This window comes from Carassius auratus, chromosome 5 (assembly GCF_003368295.1).
Source record: "Carassius auratus strain Wakin chromosome 5, ASM336829v1, whole genome shotgun sequence".
NCBI classification, from domain to species: domain Eukaryota; kingdom Metazoa; phylum Chordata; class Actinopteri; order Cypriniformes; family Cyprinidae; genus Carassius; species Carassius auratus.
This window is the reverse complement of record NC_039247.1, coordinates 23,978,920-24,005,040: the sequence shown is the minus strand read 5'-3', so window position 1 is coordinate 24,005,040 and position 26,121 is coordinate 23,978,920. Positions and strand designations below refer to the sequence as shown.

The 26,121-nt window shown below is 35.9% G+C and overlaps 1 protein-coding gene across 1 annotated transcript in view; it reads right to left on the bottom strand.

The window, feature by feature from the left end:
- Positions 1-730: 730 nt before the first annotated feature.
- Positions 731-26,121, bottom strand: part of man2a1 (mannosidase, alpha, class 2A, member 1) — a 50,226-nt gene continuing 24,835 nt past the window's right edge. Inside the window, exons 11-22 of the mRNA XM_026254056.1 lie at positions 24,527-24,641; positions 24,375-24,442; positions 23,997-24,162; positions 23,633-23,863; positions 23,413-23,535; positions 21,315-21,429; positions 19,236-19,369; positions 14,676-14,817; positions 13,272-13,405; positions 11,468-11,665; positions 7,236-7,349; positions 731-4,378 (exon numbers count right to left, since the gene is read on the bottom strand). Coding sequence (XP_026109841.1) covers positions 4,226-4,378; positions 7,236-7,349; positions 11,468-11,665; positions 13,272-13,405; positions 14,676-14,817; positions 19,236-19,369; positions 21,315-21,429; positions 23,413-23,535; positions 23,633-23,863; positions 23,997-24,162; positions 24,375-24,442; positions 24,527-24,641 — 1,693 coding nt within the window. The 3' untranslated portion in view covers positions 731-4,225. The remainder of the gene's footprint in view (positions 4,379-7,235; positions 7,350-11,467; positions 11,666-13,271; positions 13,406-14,675; positions 14,818-19,235; positions 19,370-21,314; positions 21,430-23,412; positions 23,536-23,632; positions 23,864-23,996; positions 24,163-24,374; positions 24,443-24,526; positions 24,642-26,121) is intronic.

Below are 26,121 nucleotides of genomic sequence, written 5' to 3'. Positions count from 1 at the left end.
AAAACTAGTTTAGAATCATTTCCTTCTATTAAAAGGGATTTATGTTCCTGAAGTCAGCAAACATTAGTTGGGAGACAACATGTCCTTTTCTGGGAGTTTTAAGGTTATCTTTATGCATCTGAACTGCAAAGTCAAGTGCCTTGCATTGTGGGATACTGTGCACAATGTGTTTGGTTGTAAAATGTAGTTTTATAAAATGTAGACTCTTATGCTCACCAAGGCTGCATTTAAAAGTAATATTATGAAATAAAACAAATGAAAAATAACTGTTTTCTATTTTATCACATTTTGAATTTATTCCTGTGATGGAAAAGCTGAATTTTTAGCTCTTCAGTGTCACACGATCCTTCAGAAATCATTTTTAACATGCTGATTTGCTGCTCAAGTAACATTTCTTATTATGAGTTTAAAACAGTTGTGTCTGATAATATTTTTGTGGAATCCGTGATACGTTTGTTTTCAGGATTCTTTGAAAAAATGGAAAGTTAACATAAATCGAAATCTTTTATAACTTCGTCAGCGTCTTTATTGTCACTTTTGTTTGCAATTTAATGCATTCTTGCTGGATTTCTTAAAAAAAAAAAAATGTAAGCATTACTGACCCTAAACTTTCAAACACTAATGCATACTATTATACTGTAAAAAGTAAAAGTATATTTTTAGTATATTATCCTGAACAGTGGACAGGTTCTGACTTAAATGAAACATCATTGGCTATTTGATGGAAGAATATTGTGATATGTATTTAATAGGAAATACATCAGTACAGGGAAGGCAGTTTTCTTTTGTCAGACCATTTCATTGCATCGTGGCTTATCTACACAAACAAACAAAAGAAAGAAAGAATACAGTTGTGTTTTGTTATTATTATTTCACCTTATCCATCTGAATAATCCATGAGGTTTATGTAGATTCAGTCCAAGTTATATTGTGCCCAACACTGAGGTGACATGATAATAGAGAGCTCACGAGGCATCAGAAAGGAAAGGACATCTGAATTCAAACAAACTGCTGAAGCACGTTGTTGTGGCTTTAAACATTCATCTGGTGCGAAAGCATTAAACTCTGACACTATGAAATCAGACGAGTCGAGAACAGAATCTTAATTCAAGCCTCTGTATGATCAATAGGACCTGAAGTTTCACCCTGTTATTATCTCCTTTACAGGGTGATAGAAGGCTTCTGGAGAAGCACAGAGAGAGGATGAGTTCACACATGTGTTGATGTGTGTGTACGTGCACAGAGCGAGCAGATCATTGGTCGGTTAGCACACTCTTTTCCCAGATCAACTCACTACTCATTCTGCAGAATAAAAACCACCAAACCCAGAGAAGCCAGAGCTGGAGGAGGCTGCCCTGAACCCATCACACCCCGCACCAATACTACAGAAAAGACACCATAGTTATTGGCTTCTCTTTAAAAAATGCATCTGGTACAATAACAGAAAAGTACTAGCAGTGGCACCAAGGGAATACCATCATTTTGAAAGAGGTCTCTTATGCTCACCAAAGCTGCATTTATTTGATCAAAAACAAATGGAATAGCAATACAATGTTGGAGAACTGTTTTCTTCTTTTAAAATGTATTTTACTCCTATGATGACTAATCTGAATTTTCAGCATCCTTACTCCAGGTTTCAGTGTCATGATCCAACAGAAATAATTTGAATATGCTTATTTAGTGCTTATTATCAATTATCAATGTAGAAAACGTAATACTTTTAAACAGTGGAAAGTTAGTAAGATTAAATTTGTCAAAGAAATTAATACTTTTATTCAGCAAAGACGCAGTTAATGGATCAGAAGTCACAGTAAAGATATTTACAAGTTAACAAAAGTTCTTATAGACTTTTTATTCATCAGGGAATGCAAAAAATACATATATCACACATAAAACATTAAAGAAACACACACAAAAAAAAGGCTCATTTTCCAATTCCCCTAGAGTTAAACAGTTGAGTTTTACCATTTTCAAATCCATTCAGCCAATCTCTGGGTCTGGTGGTAGTACTTTTAGCTTAGCTTAGCATAGATCATTGAATCTGATAAGACCATTAGCATCTCGCTCAAAAATGACCAAAGAGTTTCAATATTTTGCCTATTTAAAACTGGACCCTTCTGTAGTTACATTGTGTACTAAGACCGACGGAAAATGAAAAGTTGTGATTTTCTAGGCTGATATGGCTAGGAACTATACCGGCGTAATAATCAAGGAACTTTGCTGCTGTACCATGTGTGCAGATGGATAAAGCTGGAAAAAAAGAAAGGAAGAGGACGAGAAGACAATGAAGAAACGTGTTGAAAATGTCAAAAAGAACATAAAACCTGATGCGTGGCCATGTAACAATGAGATATGATGAGTCTATAAAGCAATACAAAATAGTTCTTAAAAGGCAAACAAAAGAAAAAGCCACATTTTTTACTTTTTATTTTTTTTTGTAACATTCCTATCAAATGACACACAGATATTAGTTGGCTAAAATTGTAATTGGCAACATTGGTAAAAAGATGCATACTCTTCAGATAGTCACCACACTTTTCAAGATTAAAAAGAGGAATGTACTCACAGGATTGTAAAACAGCGTCCTGCTTTCATTATCCTGATTATTTACAGTCACAGACCAATTTGGTCATAAAAGTGTGAATTAAGCAGCTAGAATACAGTGATCAAAGCACTTCTGACTGACCAACAGAACAAGACACCAGTGAATATTTTCATAAAAGAGAAAGAAAAACATGCAGAATCAACCCAATTAGCATGAAAAAAAAAATCACAGTAGCAAGTCAACAAATGATCATCCTTCATCACGCTCAAGACAAGCAACCAAGTCTCTCGACAGCCTGAAAGCAGATTCAAACAGAAAACACCTCAAACGACACAGGAAATGCTTTCCCTTCGAGAATAAACATCACAGAAAGAAGGAAAATGAATTTGAAGAAAACATTCATATCGCGTCATGATGAGCTGCAAATCTTCAACATACCAGAAAAAGCCTCAAGAACTTTTCCAGGTAAAACTGGGAGAATTACTGCCACACAGTTTCTGACTACAGGAAGTGTTTGATTTACGATAAACCCCACAGGGCCCGTGTTACCTGCCGGTTTAAAAAAATAGATCATTGTTGCACAAAAATCTACATTTGCATAGTATGATTGAGTATTATATCTAGCTTCTAAGATCATTTTAGTTTATAAACTTCAACACAATCACGTGAGGTTTATAATCCAGAGACCATGACACCATTGTATGATTCATCACCCCTTTCAACTAAATTTATATTGATAAAAATATATGCATGTTTATATTTATATATCCTAATATATTAAATAAAACAATTTCTTTGATAATTATCATCTCTTCTCAAATCTTCCATACACATTCTTTAGCACATTGTTGCAAGACACCCACCTTTGGTGAATTTAAGTTGCTACGGAAGCTATTTACAATCCTTCAGAAAAAAAAAGATGACAAATATATAGTATCTATAAAAAAATGTAAAAAAAAAAAAACATCACAGAAGAAAGAAAAAAGACAAAATTTGAGGCTTCATCGTCTAAATTTCAAGTTGCATTAAATGACCTGTTTCAATGAATGTGATAAATATAACTTGCAGTCGTTTGCAAGGGACACTTAAAGAAAACAGAAAACGCTGCCAATTTAGATCATCTGCATTCAAAAATAACTTTTCATAAATGAAGATTTGTGGTTGTTTGAAGATCACGAAATAAAAACGGTCTAAAATTGCTTATCACATCCATTACACCTAAACAGACTAAGGCACATTTGTGAGTATAAACTTTGGGTTTTGCAACAAAATAACATTTCAGGTAAGTTTTACAATCTATAAATTAACTTTCATCTTGGAATTGTGAGGATAAAATGAACAGGGCACAAGCACTCTGATCAAACAGGAGCTTTTCCCTTCATCATGTAACAGTGAGAAGAGCATTTCTTGCACCTTCCCCACTTTCAAAGTGTACAACTTGTATGTTCCCAGTGCAAAATGTCAACTCTCAGCAGTGAATCAAACAGAAGAATCGTCACGTTATGTTAAATAAACTGAGAGAACTGGTTGGGAATTCTTGAAGAGTTCATATTGTGCCTTGCTGTGAAGCTCAAGCTTTCTGTTGGCAATCGCTTACTGAGTCCTTGGCTGTGGACAACAACATCATGGCTCTCGAGTGTAAAACACGGAGGACGTGAGCAGAAGTAACTGCAACTCAGTTCAGCTCAACTGCAGGCGGTAAGTCCTGATTTCCATGGGGTTAAGGCTGATCTCCTGCGGGTCAGCATCACTACTGTATGTGTGCATCAGAGACAGCGATACAGGAGTGATGCTTTTCACCTTCAGATCTGTCAGGAGCTTCTCTAAGTGGATCTACACAAACACACACACACACAGCAAACACAGTATGTTGATTAGAGGACTTCCAACACAACAACATGTTCAAGTATGCTCTGAGTCATGGCTTAGACTTGTAAGAGTTGAGAAGGTTAGCATATCTGACAGTCTCATAGAACTGAGTGGAAACTTTTCTTATGGAACTCTTTCTGTAAATAGAACATTTTTATAAACATCTTAAAGGTAACGTATCCTTTATTATGTGTCTTCTGTCTCATTTTAATATACAGAGCAACTATTAAGTTGGTTTATTTCTGACTGTAGAGTGTAGTACTGTGACTCTGTGACAGGAATGGACAAACCTTGTCCTGGAGAGCCACAGTCTTGCAGAGTTTAGCTCCGACCTTGATAAAGCTCGCCTGCATGTAGCTTTCTAGTAATCCTGAAGATATTCATTCACTTGTTCAGGTGTGTTTGATAAGGGTTTGAGCTAAACTCTGCAAGACAATGTCCTCAAGGACTAAGTTTGCTCATCCCTGCTCTATGGCATTAAGACTTTGTTTGTTCTGATTATCTGACTAAGGGTGCGTTTCCTATACAGAAGTGTAATTAGCTGTTTAACCACCGTAGTGCAATGCATCCAATTAATCAACTTATTAGTAACAACTTTTTTTCTAAAACTGTTATTTTAGTAATTGTTTAAAATATACTATTGTAGTGTTTATTAATAATCTGAAGTAAATTTTTAGTTTAAGTTTGAGTAATTTTGGTATGTGCTTACGTCATTTAATTCTGAATGCGTAGGCATCACATTATTGTATTGGCTCAAAGAGAAATTTTCTGAATTTTCTGAAAAATCTTTTCATGGTTTACAAGGAAGTATTTCAGTCTGGTTTTAAATCACTCCACAACACAGAAACAGCCCTGCTGAAAGTTTATAATAAATTGTTACTAGCTACTGACTTAGTAGACCATAACACCCTGATTTCTCGGCTGGAGCATTGTGTTGGAGTTAGGAGAACTGTGATGGAGTGGTTTAGATCTCATTTATTTGACAGAAGTTTTTCAGCCCGTCTTGGGGATTTTATGTCATCCTCTGCATCTCTCTCTGTGGTATCCCTCAGGGTTCCATTCTTGGTCCGATCTTATTTTCATTACATCTTCCATTAGGGTCCATTTTTAGGTAATGTGGTGTCTCATATCATTGTTATGCAAACGATACACAACTTTATCTCCCTTTTTTCAGTTGAGGCAATTATCAAGTCAAGTCTTTTTTGTCTTTAAATGATTTTAAAAGGGTCATACTGTCAGGGTTTTGCACTGTCACTTTGCTTTATGTTCTTGTTTCTTGTGTCTAGTGTCTGTCAGCACATGGCCAAGAAAATAACTAACAATGCCTTCCGCTCCTTTAGCCCCTCCTCCTTGTTTCCTCTTTACCACACCCTCTTGTTAGCCTAGTTGGTCTAATTGTGCTCACCTGTCCCTCATGTATTTTCCTCCCTATTTATAGTGCACCTTACCCTTTTGTGTTTGCTGGTCTGTGGCCATTCTCACCACCTCTGTCTGTGGATGTGCCCGAATATGTCCCCGAATATGTCCCCATGTCCCCATGTCTCCCTCCCTGTCTGGTTGGTCTTGTGCCCTTGTCTAGTCCTTGTAGTTCTTTGTTCTTGTCTTGCTCCTTGTTTTAGTAGTATTTGTAGTATTCTTGCTTTTGTGTTTATTTGTAATATTTAGTAGGTTTTTCTAGTCTTGATTCTTGGTTTTGTTGATTTATTCTTTAAGTTGGTTAAATTGGTAATTTTCTTATTTTGTTACTTAACCTTATATTGGTTTATGTTTTTCCTCGTCTTGAGTTTAATTTTGTGTTTTTGTGGACCTGTGTCCTGTCTAGTCTTGTGTTCGAGTTCCTGACCTGACCTGTCCCCGTGTATCCTGTCCTGGTTCTACTGGTCCTGGAGCTGTTTATGTATTTGGTGTTATTTTTCTTATGTGTAAAATTGTTTTACTTTTGATTATGCTTGCACAGCACTTTGTTAAACAATTGTTTGTTTGTTTTTTAAAAAGTGCTCTATAAAATGATTTTTGGATTTGCTAGTTTTTTTACATTTTGTTTAGAATTTACACACTTCACCTTTAAATCATTATTATAAAACTGACAATTCTGAAATATGATTGGAATAACAAAAACATTTAAATTCAAACAAACTTCAAAAAGGATACAAAAGCACCAAAAAGATCCCAAACTCAGTGGCAAAAAAAAAAAAAAATTAAACAAAAAAAGACAAAATGTGACTTAGTATTTCAGTAGTGCTGGCTCTTTACTCCCGTTTGCCTTAGACTATGAATTATAGGAAATTATGTTGTAAATAATGTTAAATTAATTTTAAATTGTAAAATTCTTTTTTTTACCTCCCAAAATGACAGTATCCATCGACTTGCATTTTATCAATCAACAAAAACTTCTTTACTGCTCTACTGAAGAAAAAAAAGTCACCTACATCTTGAATAGCATGAGAGGGAGTCATTTTTGGTGAACTATCCCTTTAACAGCTCACTAGAGAGGAATCCAAAACTACTGCATGACTTCAGACTGATGCATTTATATGACTTTTATGGTACCTTTTTGAAGCTTGAATGCTCCAGTGCCTTATTTTAATCGGATAGAAAAAAAAGACCAGTAAGTTCTCCCATTTGTGCTCTATGGAATATGGGTTCTGTGTTTAAAATAGATTAGAATTTTTGCATGAACTATCCTTTTGGGAGCAAATATACAATCTTTATTTATTTATGATTATTATTTTAAATATGAGCCAAAACTCAGGCCAAAAAGTAGCAGTCTTTAAATGAGTGTTGTGTGACTGTGTGTGGGAAGCCGCGTGATCTGCTTTACCTTGCCACGTGTGGTGGTACACAGTAGGCCAGTGTTCCGATTGGAGAAGCCACAGTCAAAGCCTTTTCTGTGGAGTATCAAAGCAGCTTGCTCGGATGGACCTCCCCCTTCCTCCTGCGAGAGAAGCGAGACAGAGCCTCAGGCCGCATAAACACAACACCGATTCTTCTCCACACGCACACACTGAGCCAATTATGGAGCGCTGCCTTTAACTCATCAGCTGCAGCTCAGCACCACAGTGAGAGTCTCTCCCATCACAGCACCATGGAAAGAGTCTCTCCTCAAGACTTCAGAAAACAGGGAACTTAAAGCAGTCTTGCTGGTTCAAAATAACTTGAGCTTTACTGATAGCATGGGAGAGGCTGCCGATTCTGCGCTGAAAATAATTTTGGTTTGTAAAATCAAACAATGATTCCATTTACAGCACTTACAATGAATGGATTGATGAGGAAAGGCATATGGTGGGCTCCCCTTATTTTTATTTTTTATGAAGCACACATATAGATCTTCCATACAGAAATGTGTATTAGTTGAGCTGTAGTTGGGCAAAGCTAGATTTCTATCTAGAAGTTGTATAGAGAACTATGCATTAATCTATGCGTTAAAATGCGTTTCTGGTATTATTGCGTTTATTGTTACACAGTTACTTCTTGTTACAAACTTCCAATGGTCATAACATGACTGGTAATACTGGATTAAAACTAGTGATGTACCGAAATTATTTTTTTACAGAAACACCAAACCTAAGTAAAATGTTTCATTTGGCAGAAAACTGAAACTAAACTTTATTTAATTATCAATAAATTCATAAAAGATTGTTTTATCTAAAAAAAAAAATGCTTCTAGTCCAATTCTTTGTTGAAACATTTAAACATCTGTTTTCATGACAAAATAAACAGGGGAAGTAAAACATGAATATAGTGCATATCATTAGTAAAATTCTCCTCTATAGAATTATCATTTTATTTTTTGAATAATGAGGTAAATGTAATTTAATTCTTATTTACAAGCCATTCTACTGACATCTTACATCATAGTTACATTACACTGTCAAAACATCAGTTGAAAGAATTGGAAAATAATTTTTTGAAAGCTGAAAGTTACAAACTTCCATTCGGAAGGGCTCATCCCTATGCCCTAATCCCTTCAAAGGGTTTACCCTCTGGAGTGAGATCTTCGACGGAATGAAGGGTGTAGTAGAAAAAAAAAACAATTTTTTTGGAACACACTTCTGTAAAGTAGTTTTGTTAAAGTACAATGATGTTTTGACCATAATCATATACCCAATCTAACTCATATAAATATTACAGTAATATAGAAAAATTATTTGCATACTTTATCGGTGAAGTCGAAAGGATCATGGGGACCCGAAAGTTGTACCCTTTGAAATCTTTCATTTAATGTGGCCAGTTTTGAGCCCTTCATTTGGAACAATCCTTCAATATGGCGGCCATGATTGTTTTCACTCCAAAGTGCCATTCAGAGGGTGATTTACCCAGTTTGGTAACGCACCATTAATGTACACTTCATTGGCTCTTCTTCACCCATTTGTTTTGCACATTATACTGACACCTATTGGTCTGGATGTACTATGTTTGATTACTAACTGCGGCTCATTGTATTATTATTGCTGTTGTTACATTATTGGTAACTGGGTCGATTGCATGACACATCTTGTCCTGTGATTTCATGAGGGAGCCACCCACTGCATTTAGAACTATACAGCTTTTCCTAGAAGACTGATATTTCATATGTGTGTGCATTTTTTTATTTATAATTCAAATTTGTTAAAAATTATTATTCAAATCTTTACACATAAAACTTCTTAATACTCTAAAATAATAGGGTGCAACTTTAAATCTTGTGGCTATATATATATATATATATATATATATATATATATATATATATATATATATATATATATATATTTTTTTTTTTTTTTTTAAGTGTGTAATTTAAGGTTTCCCCAATACACTGTCTTTCTCCATATATGTCCATTCATTGCAATTTTTTTTTTTTCACAAACTGGAGTGAGAAGAAATAAATTTTTAAGGCAGCACTTCTATTAAATATTTTCTGTCATTATTCATAATAAAATATGCACTTGAATCCATACTTGCCCCTTTCATGAACAGTGAAACAGTAAAATATTTATCCATACACCTCTGCCCAGCAGAATCTCTCATCACTGTAAACCCAGAGCACTAGCTTAACAACAGAAATAGTAAATCACTCTGCACAGTCAACAAAGCTCTCACAGCTGAGGTACATTTTAGGCTGTGCAAAAAAAAAGAAATATAATCAACGTCCTCCATGCTTGAAAAACATTTTTTTTTCATTTGCACAAAGGGTGTCCTTAGGTGGATTTTCCAAGACACACAACAAAGGAACTTTCAGGCATTGTTAAATGACTCTATTCTATTTCAGCTACTAAGTGCAGAAAAAGCTCTTCTGCACTTCATCCAACAGTGCTGTCAATCATTTTAATTAATAATTTCATATAGTGGTAGTGAATGCAGCCTCCCAATTCAGCAGTTAAAGAGAGTTTTCTGGCTTTCTGATGATCTGTCAGTCATAATTCAAGCAAGAGACAATAAAAACCAGTGTGATATAACTAGTAGCTGTTAGCTTAACAACATGCTATCTTCAAATTCTATTGGAATGTAATGTGCACTTCATACGAGTAGTGCACTATAATGGTGTGCCCTTGAGAAAAAGTAGTACACTACAGAATACTTTTTAAAGTGTGAACTGAATGTACTGTTTTCTTACACTTAAATGCATATTAACTGCAAATGTAAAATAATTTCAATTGCTATTAAATGCATATAACTGCACTCTAGATTGCTTTTTGACTACTTAAGTTTATATAATCTTTATATGTAATTTCATAATTATTTTTACTCCATTAGAAATATATTTAAAGTGTACTGCCAAATGTACTGACAAGCATTTCTGGTAAACTAAAATATTGTTTATCACATAATGTCTTATACATGATGTCATATATGATATAATTCTATTGAAACTTTAATGTCATCTATTTAAATGTATTTGTTATTATACCTTTGCAATGATCAAGTTGCAGTTTAGTACATTTAAAATATAATCATTTTAAATGTAATATCGAGTAACACTACAGTTATAATGATAATTAATTACTTTACATTTGCTTTAGTATGTAAGCTAACACATGTACATTTTTTTAAACGTAATGATTTAAAATGTGTAAAACTTGTTGTGAAAGTGTTGTGTCTTTAAAAACATTTGAGTGGCTTTTTATTGAATCAATACTGTATTGCAAGTACAGTTCTTTTACACATATACTTTTTAAACTGCTGTACACTAAAAGTGCACTTTTAGTCAATATGCAGACAGCGAGGCAACTCACTACAGTTTGGAATGGACCAATAACACAGTAATGCTGTTTTTGAAAAATACACTAAATGGTATCATATCTTATTATTATTATCTTTTGTGGTGTCCTCTTTCAATGTTTATGTATCAAACCCCATAAATAAATCATTATTGACCAGTGCTGACTTTTTAACTCTCCCATTCTTCAACAGCATCCATGCTAAACAATCCAAGCTGAAATGTGCCACATAAGCTGTTAAATTTAGACTGACATGATCAAGGATACTGTTAAAAATACATTTCAGCAGGTCTTTCTAACAGTGGGATTCTTCAGAAAGACACTGCAGAGTGACAGTATTTGTTCTGGAGTTAAGAATAACTATCCATATCCGTTTCTGAATACCAAATAGGCATTGTTGATATGTTAATGAGGGCAGTCATGTGTTTATGTGTTTTATTTCAATAAATAGTCACTTGGGAGGATTCGAGTTCTTGAAGTTAAAGTATATTTTGACAGTACAATTAAGTCTTTTATCTCAAAAGATCAAGAACATTGTGATTCCTCATGATAAGACCCCTTTAAGCATTTAAGCCAGATTGCATTGCATCCTCTCATCCTCTACTGAAATCTCTCAAACCGTCCCATAAGCCCTGTTCTGAACACTTTTACCTTTATGCTGTCATGTGTTCAAATATTACTGTTCAGCCCTGGGAAATAAGACCCTGAAATATCAATTTGAAGGTCATTATACTTTATGGCCCTCTTAGGAACTGAGCCAGCAGTCCTGTGCTCCCCAATTACTGCCAAAACTGGTTTCTGCTTCCTCTTTCAAATCCTCTAGATAGAAGACACAAACCCAACTGAGGCATACCTTAGACTGGATAGCACGCAGGTTGACCAGATGCATGTCGCAGGGGAAGGAGGCGCTCAGAGGGCTGTAGGGAATCAAGGATGGGGCATCCGAGCGCTGACTGACTGCTATTGAGATGAGGGGATGGTTCAGGTACATGTACGACATGTGACTCAATATAGACGGATAGCTGTATGGTGCGGTCTCCTCACTCTGGGCCTAAAACAGAAAAGTCAGCATTAAATTCTAATAGGTTTCAGTTTAAATCAGGAAACTGTGCAAGTGCGTGAATTAGTCTTCTACAACAACGGAAATGGTCTAGTAGCATTTCCAAGAAAATCTAGCTAAGAAAGTTCAAGTTATTTAAACTACCATCGTATAATACATATATTACATATAGTCCTATTAAGTAATGCGGATTCTTACAGCCACAGTAACACAAGAAAGAACATTAAAGCAAGAATGTTCAATGGGACCGCATTGACCAGCATTTGCATATTTGCACTTTCTGGTCTAAGTAGACAGTAACCAACAGGTTATTTTGTTAACACAACTGGGTGGGTGGGGACGGGTGCAGGTTAAGGTGGTCAAGCCGGTTATTACAACATTAGAAACTGGGAGATGGTTTGTTGTTGCTCCACAGTGTTTAACCATCTCTTGGACCCAAGCTTGGACCCACTATCAAGGCCCTGAGATCCGATAAAGAACGAATTGATGTAACGTAATTTCGAACAAAATCCAGCCAAAACGTAGGTTTACATGACATATATTAAATAAAGTGGCATGTAAATACATGTGGCGTGACTTCACGGGATTGTTCGTGCAAACATGCGCATGTTGTTATGAACAGATGCTTTTTATAAACAAAACTGTTTGTTGTTTATTTTGTTACTGAGAGGAAAGCTCACAACACATATTTACATATGCATACTGGGTGGAGTCCGGATGTTCGTGAATTACCACTGCTCACGTATTTCAAACTACATTTTACCCCTAAACGGAGAACGAAAAGGAACTTCATTTTGAGTATATCGGGGCCTTCAGTCCTGTAAAGAAGCTACCTGACAGTAAAGACATTTAAATAATGTCTTTTTTTTATATTACTGTTTTTACTGTAATCCTTTTGATTTTGAGCATAAGTGACTTTTCAAAAGTATTTTAAAAATCTTACCGACCACAAACTTGAACAGTAGTCCTTTTTTTATTATTCAAAACTAAAAGCAGGCCTAGTAAATTCTACATATGAATTTAGGCATCATAGCATTATGATGAACAGTATGAAAAATGTATATTCTTTTTTAAATTGATAATGATTGCATTTCACAATATTATTAAATAGTGTTTTTAAGGATTAAGTGAGTGTTAGATGATGGCAAAAGTAATCTAAATATAAAAACAGGGGAAATTAACATGCAATTAAACATGCAATATTTACAATTTAATGGGGTCATATGATGCGATTTAAATTTTTCCTTTCTCTTTGGAGTGTTGAGTATGTGGAAAATTTTAATGAACCCCTTTCATTACACCAAATAAACCAAATAATGTTCTTTTTAGCAACATCATATGACCCCTTGAAATCTCCACAAGCCTTCCTGTAGCTTGAACAGTAGAGCACAGCGCTAGGAACACCATGGTCATGGGTACATGTAACTTACATCCAATATTCTTTTTTTTACCAAATATGCTTAATTGAGTTTCATTGTGCTTAACTGTATCAGTCTCAGCAGGGAACTTCCAAAATTCCAAAAATCCAGACACTGATAACAAGTGGTCATTAATGGATGTATGTTTTTTGCTTCTTTAGCTCAATCATTTTACATACCTCCTCCGCAGAGCTCCTCTTCTCCAGCAATAGGCGGAAGGAGTTGGCAGTGATCTTATTGTCCAGCACTCCCTGACCTAAGCCTCGATTATCATCCTGATTGAGCCTGCGGTCCATAATCACCTCCAGCTGACCTGTTGAGTCCACAGCAATGAGCTTCATTAAGATGTCACACATACTTCATCACAAGACCCACTGATGCATCCAATGGACATGCATAAATCATCTGTTCCATAGACCATGAGACCATAGAGCCCGCTGTTTGAGCACCAAACAAATACATCTGTTACAAAACAACCTGACAAAACCACACTTGACAGATTGTATTATGACCAAAAGCACTTTACATTCAACTTTGGAGTGTTTTTCACCAGCAATTCACCTACACCTGTAGACCTGCCAGAGTGAAGTGAGGCGGTATTTCTGATGCTCACTGATGTGTCTAAATGGAAAGCTGTGAAATTATTTGCTTACGGCTTTGTTACTGATGCAGCATTAAGTTGGCATGTGGTATTTTTAATGAAGTTAGAGGGTCATTCTTATTATAAAGATCATTGTATATTTCAGAATGTCTTAATATTTGGTTTGACTTTAATAAAAACAGTTTGTTGTAAAAATCTGTTGATCATGTTCTCCAGCATGATTTGAGAATGATCCAAAGAGGATGATATTAAAATCTATACAATTTAAGAAATAAGAAATATAATACAACACTAAGAACTAAAGCCAATAGTTTTTTGGGGGGTTCAGTGGCAAATCAATGTTGTGATGCTTAAGTGAAATTAATACACGTTATAATGTAGACTAACGTTTAAAAGAAAAAAAATATATCTAATGCTCACTAAGGCTGCATTTATTTGATCAAAAAACAGTTTTCTATTTCATGACATTTTTAAATATTATGTATTCTTGTGATGCAAAGCAGATGTTTCTGCATCATTACTCCAGTCTTCAGTGTCACAAGATATTTTAGAAACCATTCTAATACGCTGATTTGGTGCTCAAGAAACATTTATTATTTTATAAGAAAAAAAAACAAGATTTTTTTTTCGGGATTCTTTGATGAATAGAAAGTTAAAAAGAACAGCATTTATTTGACACAGAAATCTTATGCAACATTATAAATATATTTCCTGTCACTTTTGATCAATTTAATGCATCCCTCATGAATAAATAGCAGAATAGTTGAGATGATAAAATTCCTATATCTGAGTTCACATGATCAATAAGACAAATTTGTTTATATGATCAGTGTCCAAATAATGTTGAATCATTATTAATTAAACTAATTGCAGAATCTGGAATTTTTTGTCTTGTTAATTTTAGATAATAACTTTTTTTTTTATTTCCAGGTTTATTTCAGATTTTCAGACCTACAGGACTTAGAAGTGAGTTGAAACTGACCGCTCTTGAGGCTGGCTGCTCCGAGTGACTGTGCGGTGAGCAGAGAGAGTCTGGCGCTGGAGTCCTGCAGGTAAACCATGCTGGTCATGGGGTAGAAGTTTGCCTGCAGGGGGAGCTTAGCCATGGTTTTCCTCGGCTGCACCTGTAAAAACAGCCCACGGCATTTTTAACACTCCAGGGAGGAAAAGCTCCAAATTCCCCCTGTTCAGAGCCCTGCAAACACTGAGTGTGGGCATGTGGAGACACTTATCTGAAGAAAGAACACTGTCAAACTGATGAGCTCTGATATGTGTGTGTGTGTGTTATTGTGACTTGGAGGACAAATGGATTGAATATTTCACTGTTTTTATTCATGAGGCATTTGTTTTTGTGAAGTCAGTTAATTAGTTTGGACTGAAGAAAAGCACTTAATCCCGGCCAAGGCCAGAGAGACATCATCAGCTAATTAAATGCCACGCTAATACTCTAACGTGTAAAAAAAAAAAAAAATATGACAGAGTGATTTAAACTGACACTTGTTTTGGCCACACTCTAAACTCTTTTTTGATTAATTGTGAAAATAATGAAAAACAAACTGACACCTTCATTATGCCATCCAGAAACAATTAGGCATTTTGACACGAATCAACCGAAATCAAACAAGACAAGTCAAAACAATCACTTCAAATAAATTAACTAACTTCTGTTGACTCCTTCGTTGATTAGTGTTACTTGTCAGTAAACAGAATTAGTCCAGCTTTCCTTTTGTATTCCCACCTTGAGATCTTATTTAACGAGCTCCTGCAACAACATGCTTCTGGTCATTAAAGTTTTTCACTTTCATTCAGAGACTGATGAAAATGTGATGTGTGTGATCAGGCCATAACAGCAGCATCCATTCATGTTCTTGTGGTTCAATTAAAAGTGTTTTATTATAGACAATATATTTAAAATAAAAGTCTTCTGTAACATTATAAATTCTGAACAATTTAATGCATCCTAGCTGAATAAAAGTATTAATTTGTAACAAAAAAATCTCCCTGACCCCAAACTTTTTAAAGGTATTGTATATTCTGCTAAATTTGCCATCGTATTTGGCTTTCTTTTCTTAAAAAGTAACTAGAAAAACGTTTTTCTGGCAAGAATTAAAAAGAATGAAAAAAATGCAATTGATAAACTTGAGTGACGGTGTGACATTGATAGTGCACGTGACAATTCCTGTGTCGACTCACTTTATAGTGCAGACATGATGTGATTTGAAGCCATTTGCATTTTGATAGAGAAAGAGATTATGTCTCACAGAAACTTTTTCAAATTACTTTATCAGTTATTTAATGAAGAAATATGAATTGTACCTCCACTAAAGCATTATAATTATTTCACCCGCAAAGACAAGAGACTAAGACGTTTTCGCTGCATGCCTGCCAAACCTCTGACGGCAGGCGCGTCATCAGCTTGAGATCAGTTTTATGAGATTTGCCTTTTTAGAAACTGCTGATCAATCATCCCAAAGCGATTATCGGCAGATTGTGATCAGTAGCCGATCAATTTCAGCACCCCTATAAAATAGAGTTCGTTCATTGCTATAGCAAACAGACATCGGGCACGTTTTCCTTCAAAATCATCATTCACAGATGGAGAGGAATAGTTCAATATTATAGCATTTTATTTTAGGAAAATGAGAGAAGTGTAAGAGAAGTGATCTTGCACTCAACGAACTTAAAGGGTTAGTTTACCGAAAAATGAAAATTATGTCATTAATGACTCACCCTCATGTTGTTCCAAACCCCTAAGACCTCCATTCATCTTCGGGACACAGTTTAAGATATTTTAGATTTAGTCCGAGAACTCTCAGTCCCTCCATTGAAGCTGTGTGTACGGTATACTGTCAATGTCCAGAAAGGTAAGAAAAACATCATCAATGTAGTCCATGTGACATAAGAGGGTCAGTTAGAATTCGTTGAAGCATCGAAAATACATTTTGGTCCAAAAATAACGAAAACTACAACTTTATTCAGCTTTGTCTTCTCTTCTGGGTCTATTGTGAGCGCGTTCACAACACTGCGCGAGCGAATCATTCAATTTAAAAATGTATTTTCGATGCTTCAACAAATTCTAACTGACCCTCTGATGTCACATGGATTTCTTACCTTTCTGGACATGGACAGTATACCGTACACACAGTTTCAATGGAGGGACTGAGAGCTCTCGGACTAAATCTAAAATATCTTAAACTGTGTCCCGAAGATGAACGGAGTTTTTACGGGTTTGGAACGACATGAGGGTGTCATTAATGACACAATTTTCCTTTTTGGGTGAACTAACCCTTTAAGACATGCCAGGAAGTAATATGGACAAAGGCATCTATGCTGCAGCTAAACTGAATTAAAAAGCAAAATGAACTGGTGAAAAGTTAAGACAATAAATACACAAATAATAAATACATTTGATGAATGATGCAGTGCTAACTGACATATAATTAATTACTGTTTTGTGTTTATTTTGTAATTAAAGTTTCATTTTGATTGTCCGCCGGTTCCAGCCTCCTTCTTCCCGATGATTAGGAAGTTTTAATATTATTACAGTGGTGCTGAAACCCGGCAGAAGTATGAGGCGGGAACCGGCGGACAATCAAAATGAAACTTTAATTACAAAATAAACACAAAACAGCGCATAAGCCCCTCACGGACGACTGATGCACACAAATAAAAACCAGAACATAACTAAAATCTAAGCCTGGTCCTCTCTCGTCCTTCACTGTCGTCACTCCAGTTTTATATCCCTCCATCTCCTCTGTGGGACTCGAGACTGGTGGTGGGTTGCAGGTGTCGCTCATTTCCCAATCACTCCACCGGCCTCGCTCGTTCCCACATCCCTCGGCCCTGCCCCACTCGTCACAGAACCGATATAGGAACACCCCAGTTGTGGCCATAGCACCAAAGACACCTTGTCTGCTAATCATGGAAGACCAATCACTGCAGCGATCAGGGAGTCCCACCTCCCTGTATATAAACCGTAGCTAAAGTACCCAAGAGCCTAATATACAATTTGTCCACTCGCTCCAAGGACTGAAAGGGAAAGTGAAGGTTCCATCATCTCCAGTCCATGGAACCTCACAAAAAGTGTGCAGGGAAGAGCAGCTAGCAGCAGCACAAATTTCCTGAATAGAAATGCCCTTAAATAATGCCCAAAACATAGCTATACCTCTTGTAGAGTGAGCTCGTAACTCCTTTGTGGGCTCTGTATCCGTTTTACTGTTACATGATGGCCTCTACAACCCAGTGCGAGAGGCATTGATGGGAGACAGGCTTTCCCTTAAAAGAGTCGGCCCCACGAAATAGAAAGCTGATTGCTTTTGTGAAGTGCCCTGTTTCTTTGTACATGCATTTAGAGTCCACACTAAACATAAACAGTGTAGCTCCTCCTTCTCTGGACATGAAAAAGGTGCTGGATGGAAATCAGCATGATTGAATACTTCAGACATAAACCCTGGGTTATTTCTAAAAGTTACTTTTTGACCACCTGGATCTTACATCAAATATGAGGAGTGAACTAATAGAAGGGTGCAGTTCACTCACCCTTTTAGCTGTAGTAAGTGTGAGTAACAGATAGGTCTTTAAAGAAAGCAGCTTTAAGGAGATCCTCTCAATGGGCTCGAACAGGATTTTGAGAGTTCATTCAGGAAAAATCCAAGGGCATGACCAGTGGTTTCGATAAATGCAGCGCTCCTCTCATTTTATTTGTGTTGGAATGCTTGTGAACTTTTGGTCTTCCTCTCTCAGAACTGTTGGTAGTGGGGGAGTCAATGTTTTAAGGGGCACTTGATGAACAGGTCACACTCCTGCACACATCTGACACTGAACAGTCTGCGAGAACAATTTCTGTATTTGAATTCCTCCTTTTCCCCACAGGAAGGAGATGTGAAATGTTCTGTAGGGATCAGACAGAGAAACTCTGAGTGCTGTCTCCAATCCCTTCCTGAAGCTGAACTGATTTCTCAGGTAGACCACCTCTTCTGGCTACACTGGGAGTAAGCTGAACAATGTCTTGCTGATTTCACGAACCCGGGTTTCGTCTGTACGACCACAATTCCCAATTGTTGCGGTGGGACGGGACGGGAAAGCTGATACGCAAGAGGGACTGCAGTCACTCAAAGAACATATGGAAATATAGCGTCTGGGGTGTTACCTTGTGGCTTTGTCTGTGAACTGTTGAACAATAATTTTATAAGTACAGCTTTGAAGTCTTTCACAGGGAAGAGAACAAGAATGACAAAACGGCAGGTTGCTACGGTTTATATAGAGGGAGGCGGGACTCCCTGATCACTGCAGCGATTGGTCTGCTGTGATTGGCAGACGTGGTATCATTGGTGCGTTCGCAATCGGTCATGCCTGGGGCATTCCTATTGTGAGATACCAAGAGAATGTTAGAAAGACAACCACAGATTCCCCTGACGAGCCCCGAATGATACCCCCTTGCCTTTATAACGCACACTTGCATATAAACAGTGTAAACTTTATTGTATATGTGGGTGTCAAGGAGAGAGAGAGAGAAAAAAATATATATATACTGATGTCCAACCTGGTAGCCATTGAGGTCAGTAAAGAATCGATCCTTGCTGTTCAGATCTGAAGTTATCCTCATTGCAATTTCACGGTTGTTTTCCCCTCTTATATCTACAGTGTTACAGATCTCAACAGACTGACCCTCAACACCTATGAGAAAGAGAGAAAGAGGGGGGTCAAAATGGACAAATGAGCACAGGCAACAGAAGAGGATTGGATATCGGTTTCCTCCACTTCCATACTACAATTTCTGTATCAACACTCACATAACATCAACTGTATCTGTATTTAAAGGAACAGTTCACAAAAATATCATTCTATTGTTGCTTTAATCCGTTCATTGTTATTGTTTCTGTGGAACACTTATATTTTAGCAATTTTTGGAAGTAATTGTTTGTGTACTGAATATACTTTCAGTAATTTAGCAAGGACCACTAAAGACCACTTTTCTTATAGACCAATAAGTATCATCAGGCTAATGATGCACAAAGCAACATCTCATTCACTGTTTGGTGCATAATCACATACAAACTGCCAGAATACTACAAACTGTACATTTGCCAACAGCAAATGACTGCGTTCCTTTTTTAACTTGAACTTGTTCCTGGTTTTGAGCAAAACACATTTTCAGAGTACGGTGAAAATAAGTAAACACTCCTTCATGCTAAATGTACAATTTGAATTGGACTAATTGAGCCTTTGGGAATAAAACAGTGCAAGAAACAAATATGCTTGGTTTCCTTTAATTAAAATAAAACCCCTTAAAGATGGAAGAACATGCTCTAAATAGCAGCACAACCACAAAAACAAGGTTATGCTTTTATGGAGTACGATAGCTTGGAAAGTTTTCAACATGAGCATGTCCTCATTAGCTCATAGTGAGATGGTAACCATCACTGACACTATTGCTACAAAAACCTAAACATACATATTTTCATTTGTTTTACCAACAGTCATAAATGATACCTCAAATTGTGTGGCTTGTTAATTACTTTTCGATTTAGGTGGAAAAGTGAAAATTCAAAATTCAAAAATGAAATTCTATATTTATTAACAGTACTGTTCAAATGTTTAGGGTCAGAAAGAAATTATAAATGCTTTCATTTAGCATAGACACACTGATCAAAAGTCAAAGACAGTCAAATAAATGTTGTTTGTTGGAATTTTTTTTTAATCATTTTTAAACTTGAAAGCTTATTTTGCCATTTGTTGTAATGACATGGAAAAGAGAAACCAGTACAAGCTTCAGAATTCCTCCTTTTGTGTTCATAAATTTCAGAGATAACTACTTTGTGTGTGAGTTGAACGTCCCTCCTCCTTAAGCTTTGCATACTTAATTTCAGTTTGAACTCAAGGGAATAACCCACAAGATGTTTGGCCTCATTCTTTTTTTTTGGACAAAAAAACAAACATCACTGGGGGAAAGGTCCCTAAGGCTCATGTGACTGCCCTGCTCTTTCAAAAACACTGATGTATGTTATCTCACCCACCCATAAGGGTTCACAAACAGACTGTCCAAGCCCCGGTGCTCTTGATAAGAAAGTCTTTCTGAATGCATTTCATGCTTTCACAAAATGATCCCATTTTAGCACACCATTAAATTTTTGTTGGACTGTCCTTTGATATCAAACTTCTTTTTCGATGTTGATTAAATATGGTAACTTATTTACTTGTCTTTTTTAGGCATTAAAGATTGCACAGTTTGGAACATTAAAAAGCTTACCTTTAAAATACAAAGATTTATTAAACAATAACAATAACAATAAAAAAGCTTTGTACAGCATCCAGTAAAACACTATTGTACTAAACAAGCCGTTATAGTTATGTGAATAAAAGTATCTCTTAATAAAGATTACTTGGAAAAGAAAATAAATTTCTGGGGGTCAATCAACCAGAGGTTTTCTGAGGTTACACTGCAACCCTCCCGCCATTGATTTTTGGCACTAACAAAAACTCAAAAGCTGCCTAATTATACAGGACTTCCATCGAACTTGTGTAATTTTGCAAATCCCAAGTGTAAATATTTGATTTGCATGCTGTAAATAGTGATGACTGTAAGCAGTGCAGGTGTTGAGTGTTTGCTGGCCTCTCTTACCGTGGATGTTGTAAAGCCGAAGAGTGTGTGTGATGTGCGTGAAGGTAGTGGTGACTTCAGAAAACAGCGGTCCTTTAGTGACTCGTACCACCGGCGGCTGAGAGGGAGAGTAAATCTGTGCGAGAGAGAAAAAAAAAATCAATGTGAATCAAATCAAACTCATAAAATCCCCTCAGAGCAGAGCTACCAAAGACACTGCATGACAAAACTGCCTAATGTCCTGATGAAAGAGAGAGTTTAGCTCTTATGAGGTTTCCCAGTATTGGAGTGGAAAGCAGATGAGCGTGATAGCTGTGAGCAGTGACTGTTATTTTAGAACTCCAATCAGCCGAATAACAGAAATTTGAGTGAAAGTATATAAAATATGTTCCAGCAAACTTTCAATTAACCACAAGCCTGCTTATATAACCCATTTTTTGTTTCTTTTCTTGTTATTAAATGAAAATCTTGTAATTATGAAAAATGGGGGGAACTCCCCTCTTAAGTGGGGTGGGGGGTATAATTATAAAATACATAATTATCTCACCTAAAAATTTGATCATGAAGTGCATTTTTAGTTTTTACAAACGAGCAATGGCTTACACGCAGCACATTTTGAGAGCTGTATGTGAGGCGGACTTGTGTGTGCGTGCTTTGAGTGTGCATGAGCGCACCGTATCTAAAAGAGTGCTCGAGTTCTGAATGGTTAAAACACTGGCAAGACTTGAAAAGAAACTTTAAACTAACTTTAGTGACGATGCGACACATCTGGCCATTTTGAGATGGAAAGAGAGAGTGCGGTGATCCACTTGCACTGTTTGTGAAATTACGACTCACAGAAAGTTTTCAAATTGCTTTGTGAGTTATTTAAATTAAAATAAATGTATGCATTTAGCAGACTCTTTTATCCAAAGCGACTTACAGTGCATTCAGGCTATCAGTTTTTACTTATCATGTGATCCCGGGGAATCGAACACCCAACCTTGTGATTGATAGCGCAATGCTCTGCCAAGTGAGCTACAGGAACACTATTATTATTTATTTAATAAAGAAATATGAATTGTACTTCAGCTTCAGTATTATAATTATTTTACCCATGCCGGACAGAGATGTAGACGGTGCTTTAGCATCCCATAGTAAACCTTTCACGGCAGGTATGTCGTCAGCTTTAGATCGGTTTAGGAAATTGGCGTTTAAAGGAACACTATACTTTTTTTTTTAAATAGGCTAAATTTGAACTCCCCTAGAGTTAAACAGTTGAGTTTTACTGTTTTCTAATCCTTTCAGCTGATCTCCTATTCTGGTGGTAGCACTTTTAGCTTAGCTTAGCATAGATCATAGAATCTGATTAGACCGTTAGCATCTCATTCAAAAATGACAAAAGAGTTACTATATCTTTCCCATTTAAAACTTGACTCTTCTCTAGTTACATCGTGTACTAAGACCGGCAGAAAAAGAAAAATGAAGATATAGCTGGGAACTATACTCTCATTCCAGTGTAATAATTAAGGAACTTTGCTATGATATAAAGCACTCCTGAAAATAGTCCCCAGCAACTCTGCTATTGCTGAAACTACACAAACCCAGCCATATCAGCCTAGGAAATCCCAACTTTTCATTTTCTGTAGCTCTTAGTACAGTACAGATGTAACTACAGCAGTGTCAAGCTTTAAATAGAAAAAAATATCAAAACTCTTTGGTAATTTTTGAGTGAGATGCTAACGGTCTAATCAGATTCAATGATCTATGCTAAGCTAAGCTAAAAGTGCCCCAACTGAATGGATTAGAAAACAGTAAAATAAAAACAGGAAAATTAGTCTAATTTAAAAAAAAGTTCCTTTAAAGAGACCACTGATCAAACTTCCCAAGGTGATTATCGGCTGATAGCGTTTGGTAGACGATCAATCAGAGCACCCCTACTGTCTATTGATTTTCTGTTTCTCTCTACTACTGTTATAAATAAAATGTAGGAAAATATTCACTAAGAAAGAATAAGAATAAGAATAAGAATAAGAATAAGAATAAGAATAAGAATAAGAATAAGAATAAGAATAAGAATAAGAATAAGAATACTACTGGGCAAGAATATTTGATTAATCTAAGAAAAAATAGTTTTTACTGTTGCTTCTTTGTCAGGCAGGAACAGGTAGGCGCCGCTCTTGTCTTTATTGCTGGTGGTGCCATACCAAACAAACTCCACCTTCACCAGATACTCCGAGTCATCCTCCTTCACCCTCATTTTCTGTAAACAAGAGATGTTCTCTGGCCATTTCAGAGTCATTCCTAAATGTATGACCTAAAAGCATACATCACATCAGAGCACCAGTCTATTATCTAACCTCTAAAAGACCTGTAGCTGTAGAGATGGAGAGTTTCAGGTGAGGGTTTTCAATGTGCACAGGAGCCGCATCTTGTTGATAGAACTTTGGGAAGTGCTCCAGTTTACTGCCTGAAATCTGCTTGCCATCCTGGAGGAACATGTACTTGGCAGCTTCTGTCCTTGGCTCCATTCCTTCCATCAGCTGATACACGCCCAGACCCAGAGCAGCAGCTTGAGCCACAAACGACAACTGTCGAGGGAAAAAACAAACAGTGGCTTGATGAGCATTTAAATGACTTCAAACTAAACACGGACTAGTTTAAAGAATCCACACACTTTCCATAAACAACATACCCCTGATGCATCAATGAAGCAGATCTCACCTGGAAGACGTCGGTAGCAGCATGACTGGGTTCATTCCACACTGCACTGACTTGCGCACGGACCACATGACCAAGAGCATTAAGCACGCGCACTTTAGGAGAAGTCACGTATACTGTAACCATGGATGTCCTAGCTTGCTCTGTGGGGTTGTAAACCACCAACAACCTGGAAACGGCAAAAAAAAGAAAAATTAAGCATTCTTATGAAACTTTTGCCACAGATTCTGCTGCCTGTAGTTCATCTACTTCAACACATGTACCAAATCAACATTATTCTGCTCTAAGCACAACAGTGAAGCTCAGAAAGTAAAACTCCTCGACAGAGAAATGCATTTTTAAGGGTATTTAATTTAGAAATTGAAGGAATTATTGATTTACCTTGGTTTTTCACCAATTTCAAGAATAGTTTTGCGAGGTAAGGCATCTTGGGTTGGCTGAACATCATCCTGTAACACAGAACAAGCAAGTGTGACATGCACACCAAATTTCGGACTGATGCCATGTTATAGATGTACAATATGAAAGCTCACCATTTGAAGAAAGGGATTTGAAGGATCATGGTAGTATGCTGGTTTGTCCTTGAGCACCAACCAGTGAGCTGAGCTCACAATCACTCGCTTCACATTCAGAATAGAGTGATACAACCTTAAAAATAACACAGATCATGTTGTTTCTACATTATAAATGTGCACGCCACCATTCATGGGTAAAACAAACTCAATAATGAAATTCAGTTGGGATATTATATATTATATCACTAACAATAGTGGTTCATATTTGTGACCCTGGACCACAAAAGCAGTTTTTAATTTTTTATTAGTAATATGAATTGATTTGGACAACTTCAAAGGTGATTTTCTCAGTACCGTATTTTTTGGACTATAAGTCACACCTGAGTATAAGTCGCATCAGTCCAAAAATATGTCATGACGAGGAAAAAAACATATATAAGTCGCACTGGACTATAAGTCGCATTTATTTAGAACCAAGAGAAAACATTACCGTCTCCAGCCGCAAGAGGTTTATTTTTCATTCTCTTGGTTCATTTCTCTCGGTTCATGTCAAATTAATTTTGATAAATAAGTCGCACCTGACTATAAGTCGCAGGACCAGCCAAACTATGAAAAAAAGTGTGACTTATTGTCCGGAAAATACGGTATTTAGATTTTTTTGCACCCTCAGATTCCTGATTTTTAAATAGATGTATCTATCCAAATATTGTCCTATCAAACCATATATCAATGGAAAGCTTATTTATTCAGCTTTCAGATGATGTATAATCATTTGGTCACATATGGTCGGTTTTACCTGATAAGATCAGATAATAAGAGTCCAATTTTAGTTTTTTCTTTATCAGGATATCAAAGAGTTTTTTTTTTTTTTTTAAAGTAAGTTAAGTTTATGTAAACTAATATTATTGTGGCTAATTCGCAACACAAAGGTTATATACTAGCACTATTAATTGTATTTATTATTTATTTTTTAAATTTAAATTTAAATTTTATATATATATATATATATATATATATATATATATATATATTTTTTTTTTTTTTTTTTTGGATGAATGAAATAATGATTGAAATTAATACTTTATGTCAATAGAGATACATTACATAATTCAAAAGTGAGAGTAAAAACTTAGTTTTTTTTCTAATATTTCTATTTCAAGTAAATTCTGTTCTTTTGAACTTGCATTTGTCAAAGAATCCTAAAAATTTTATTAAGGTTTATATATATATATATTATATATATATTTATATATATATATAAAATATTGTAATATTTCACAATATTACTGTTTTTTTGCAGCTTTGATCAAATACAGAAAATGAATCTTTTTGTGGAAATAATATTCAAATAATCATTTAGGTTGATTAGCCCAAGTAAATATTGGTGGTCTTTTGTTTTGTGTAAATATTTTCATGCATTCATCATTTGGTCATTTTACCATGGTAATTAAGCGGATGGTTATTAAGCAGATGGTAACAACTGCTTTACAAGCAATGTGAAGGTTCTATGCGACTTTTGGGGCAGAATGCAACAAATGTATGAAAAAAACTAAAGAAAAAGAAGCATAAGTCTATTATCAGTCTCACTTTCACATATATTTGAGGAAAGATGT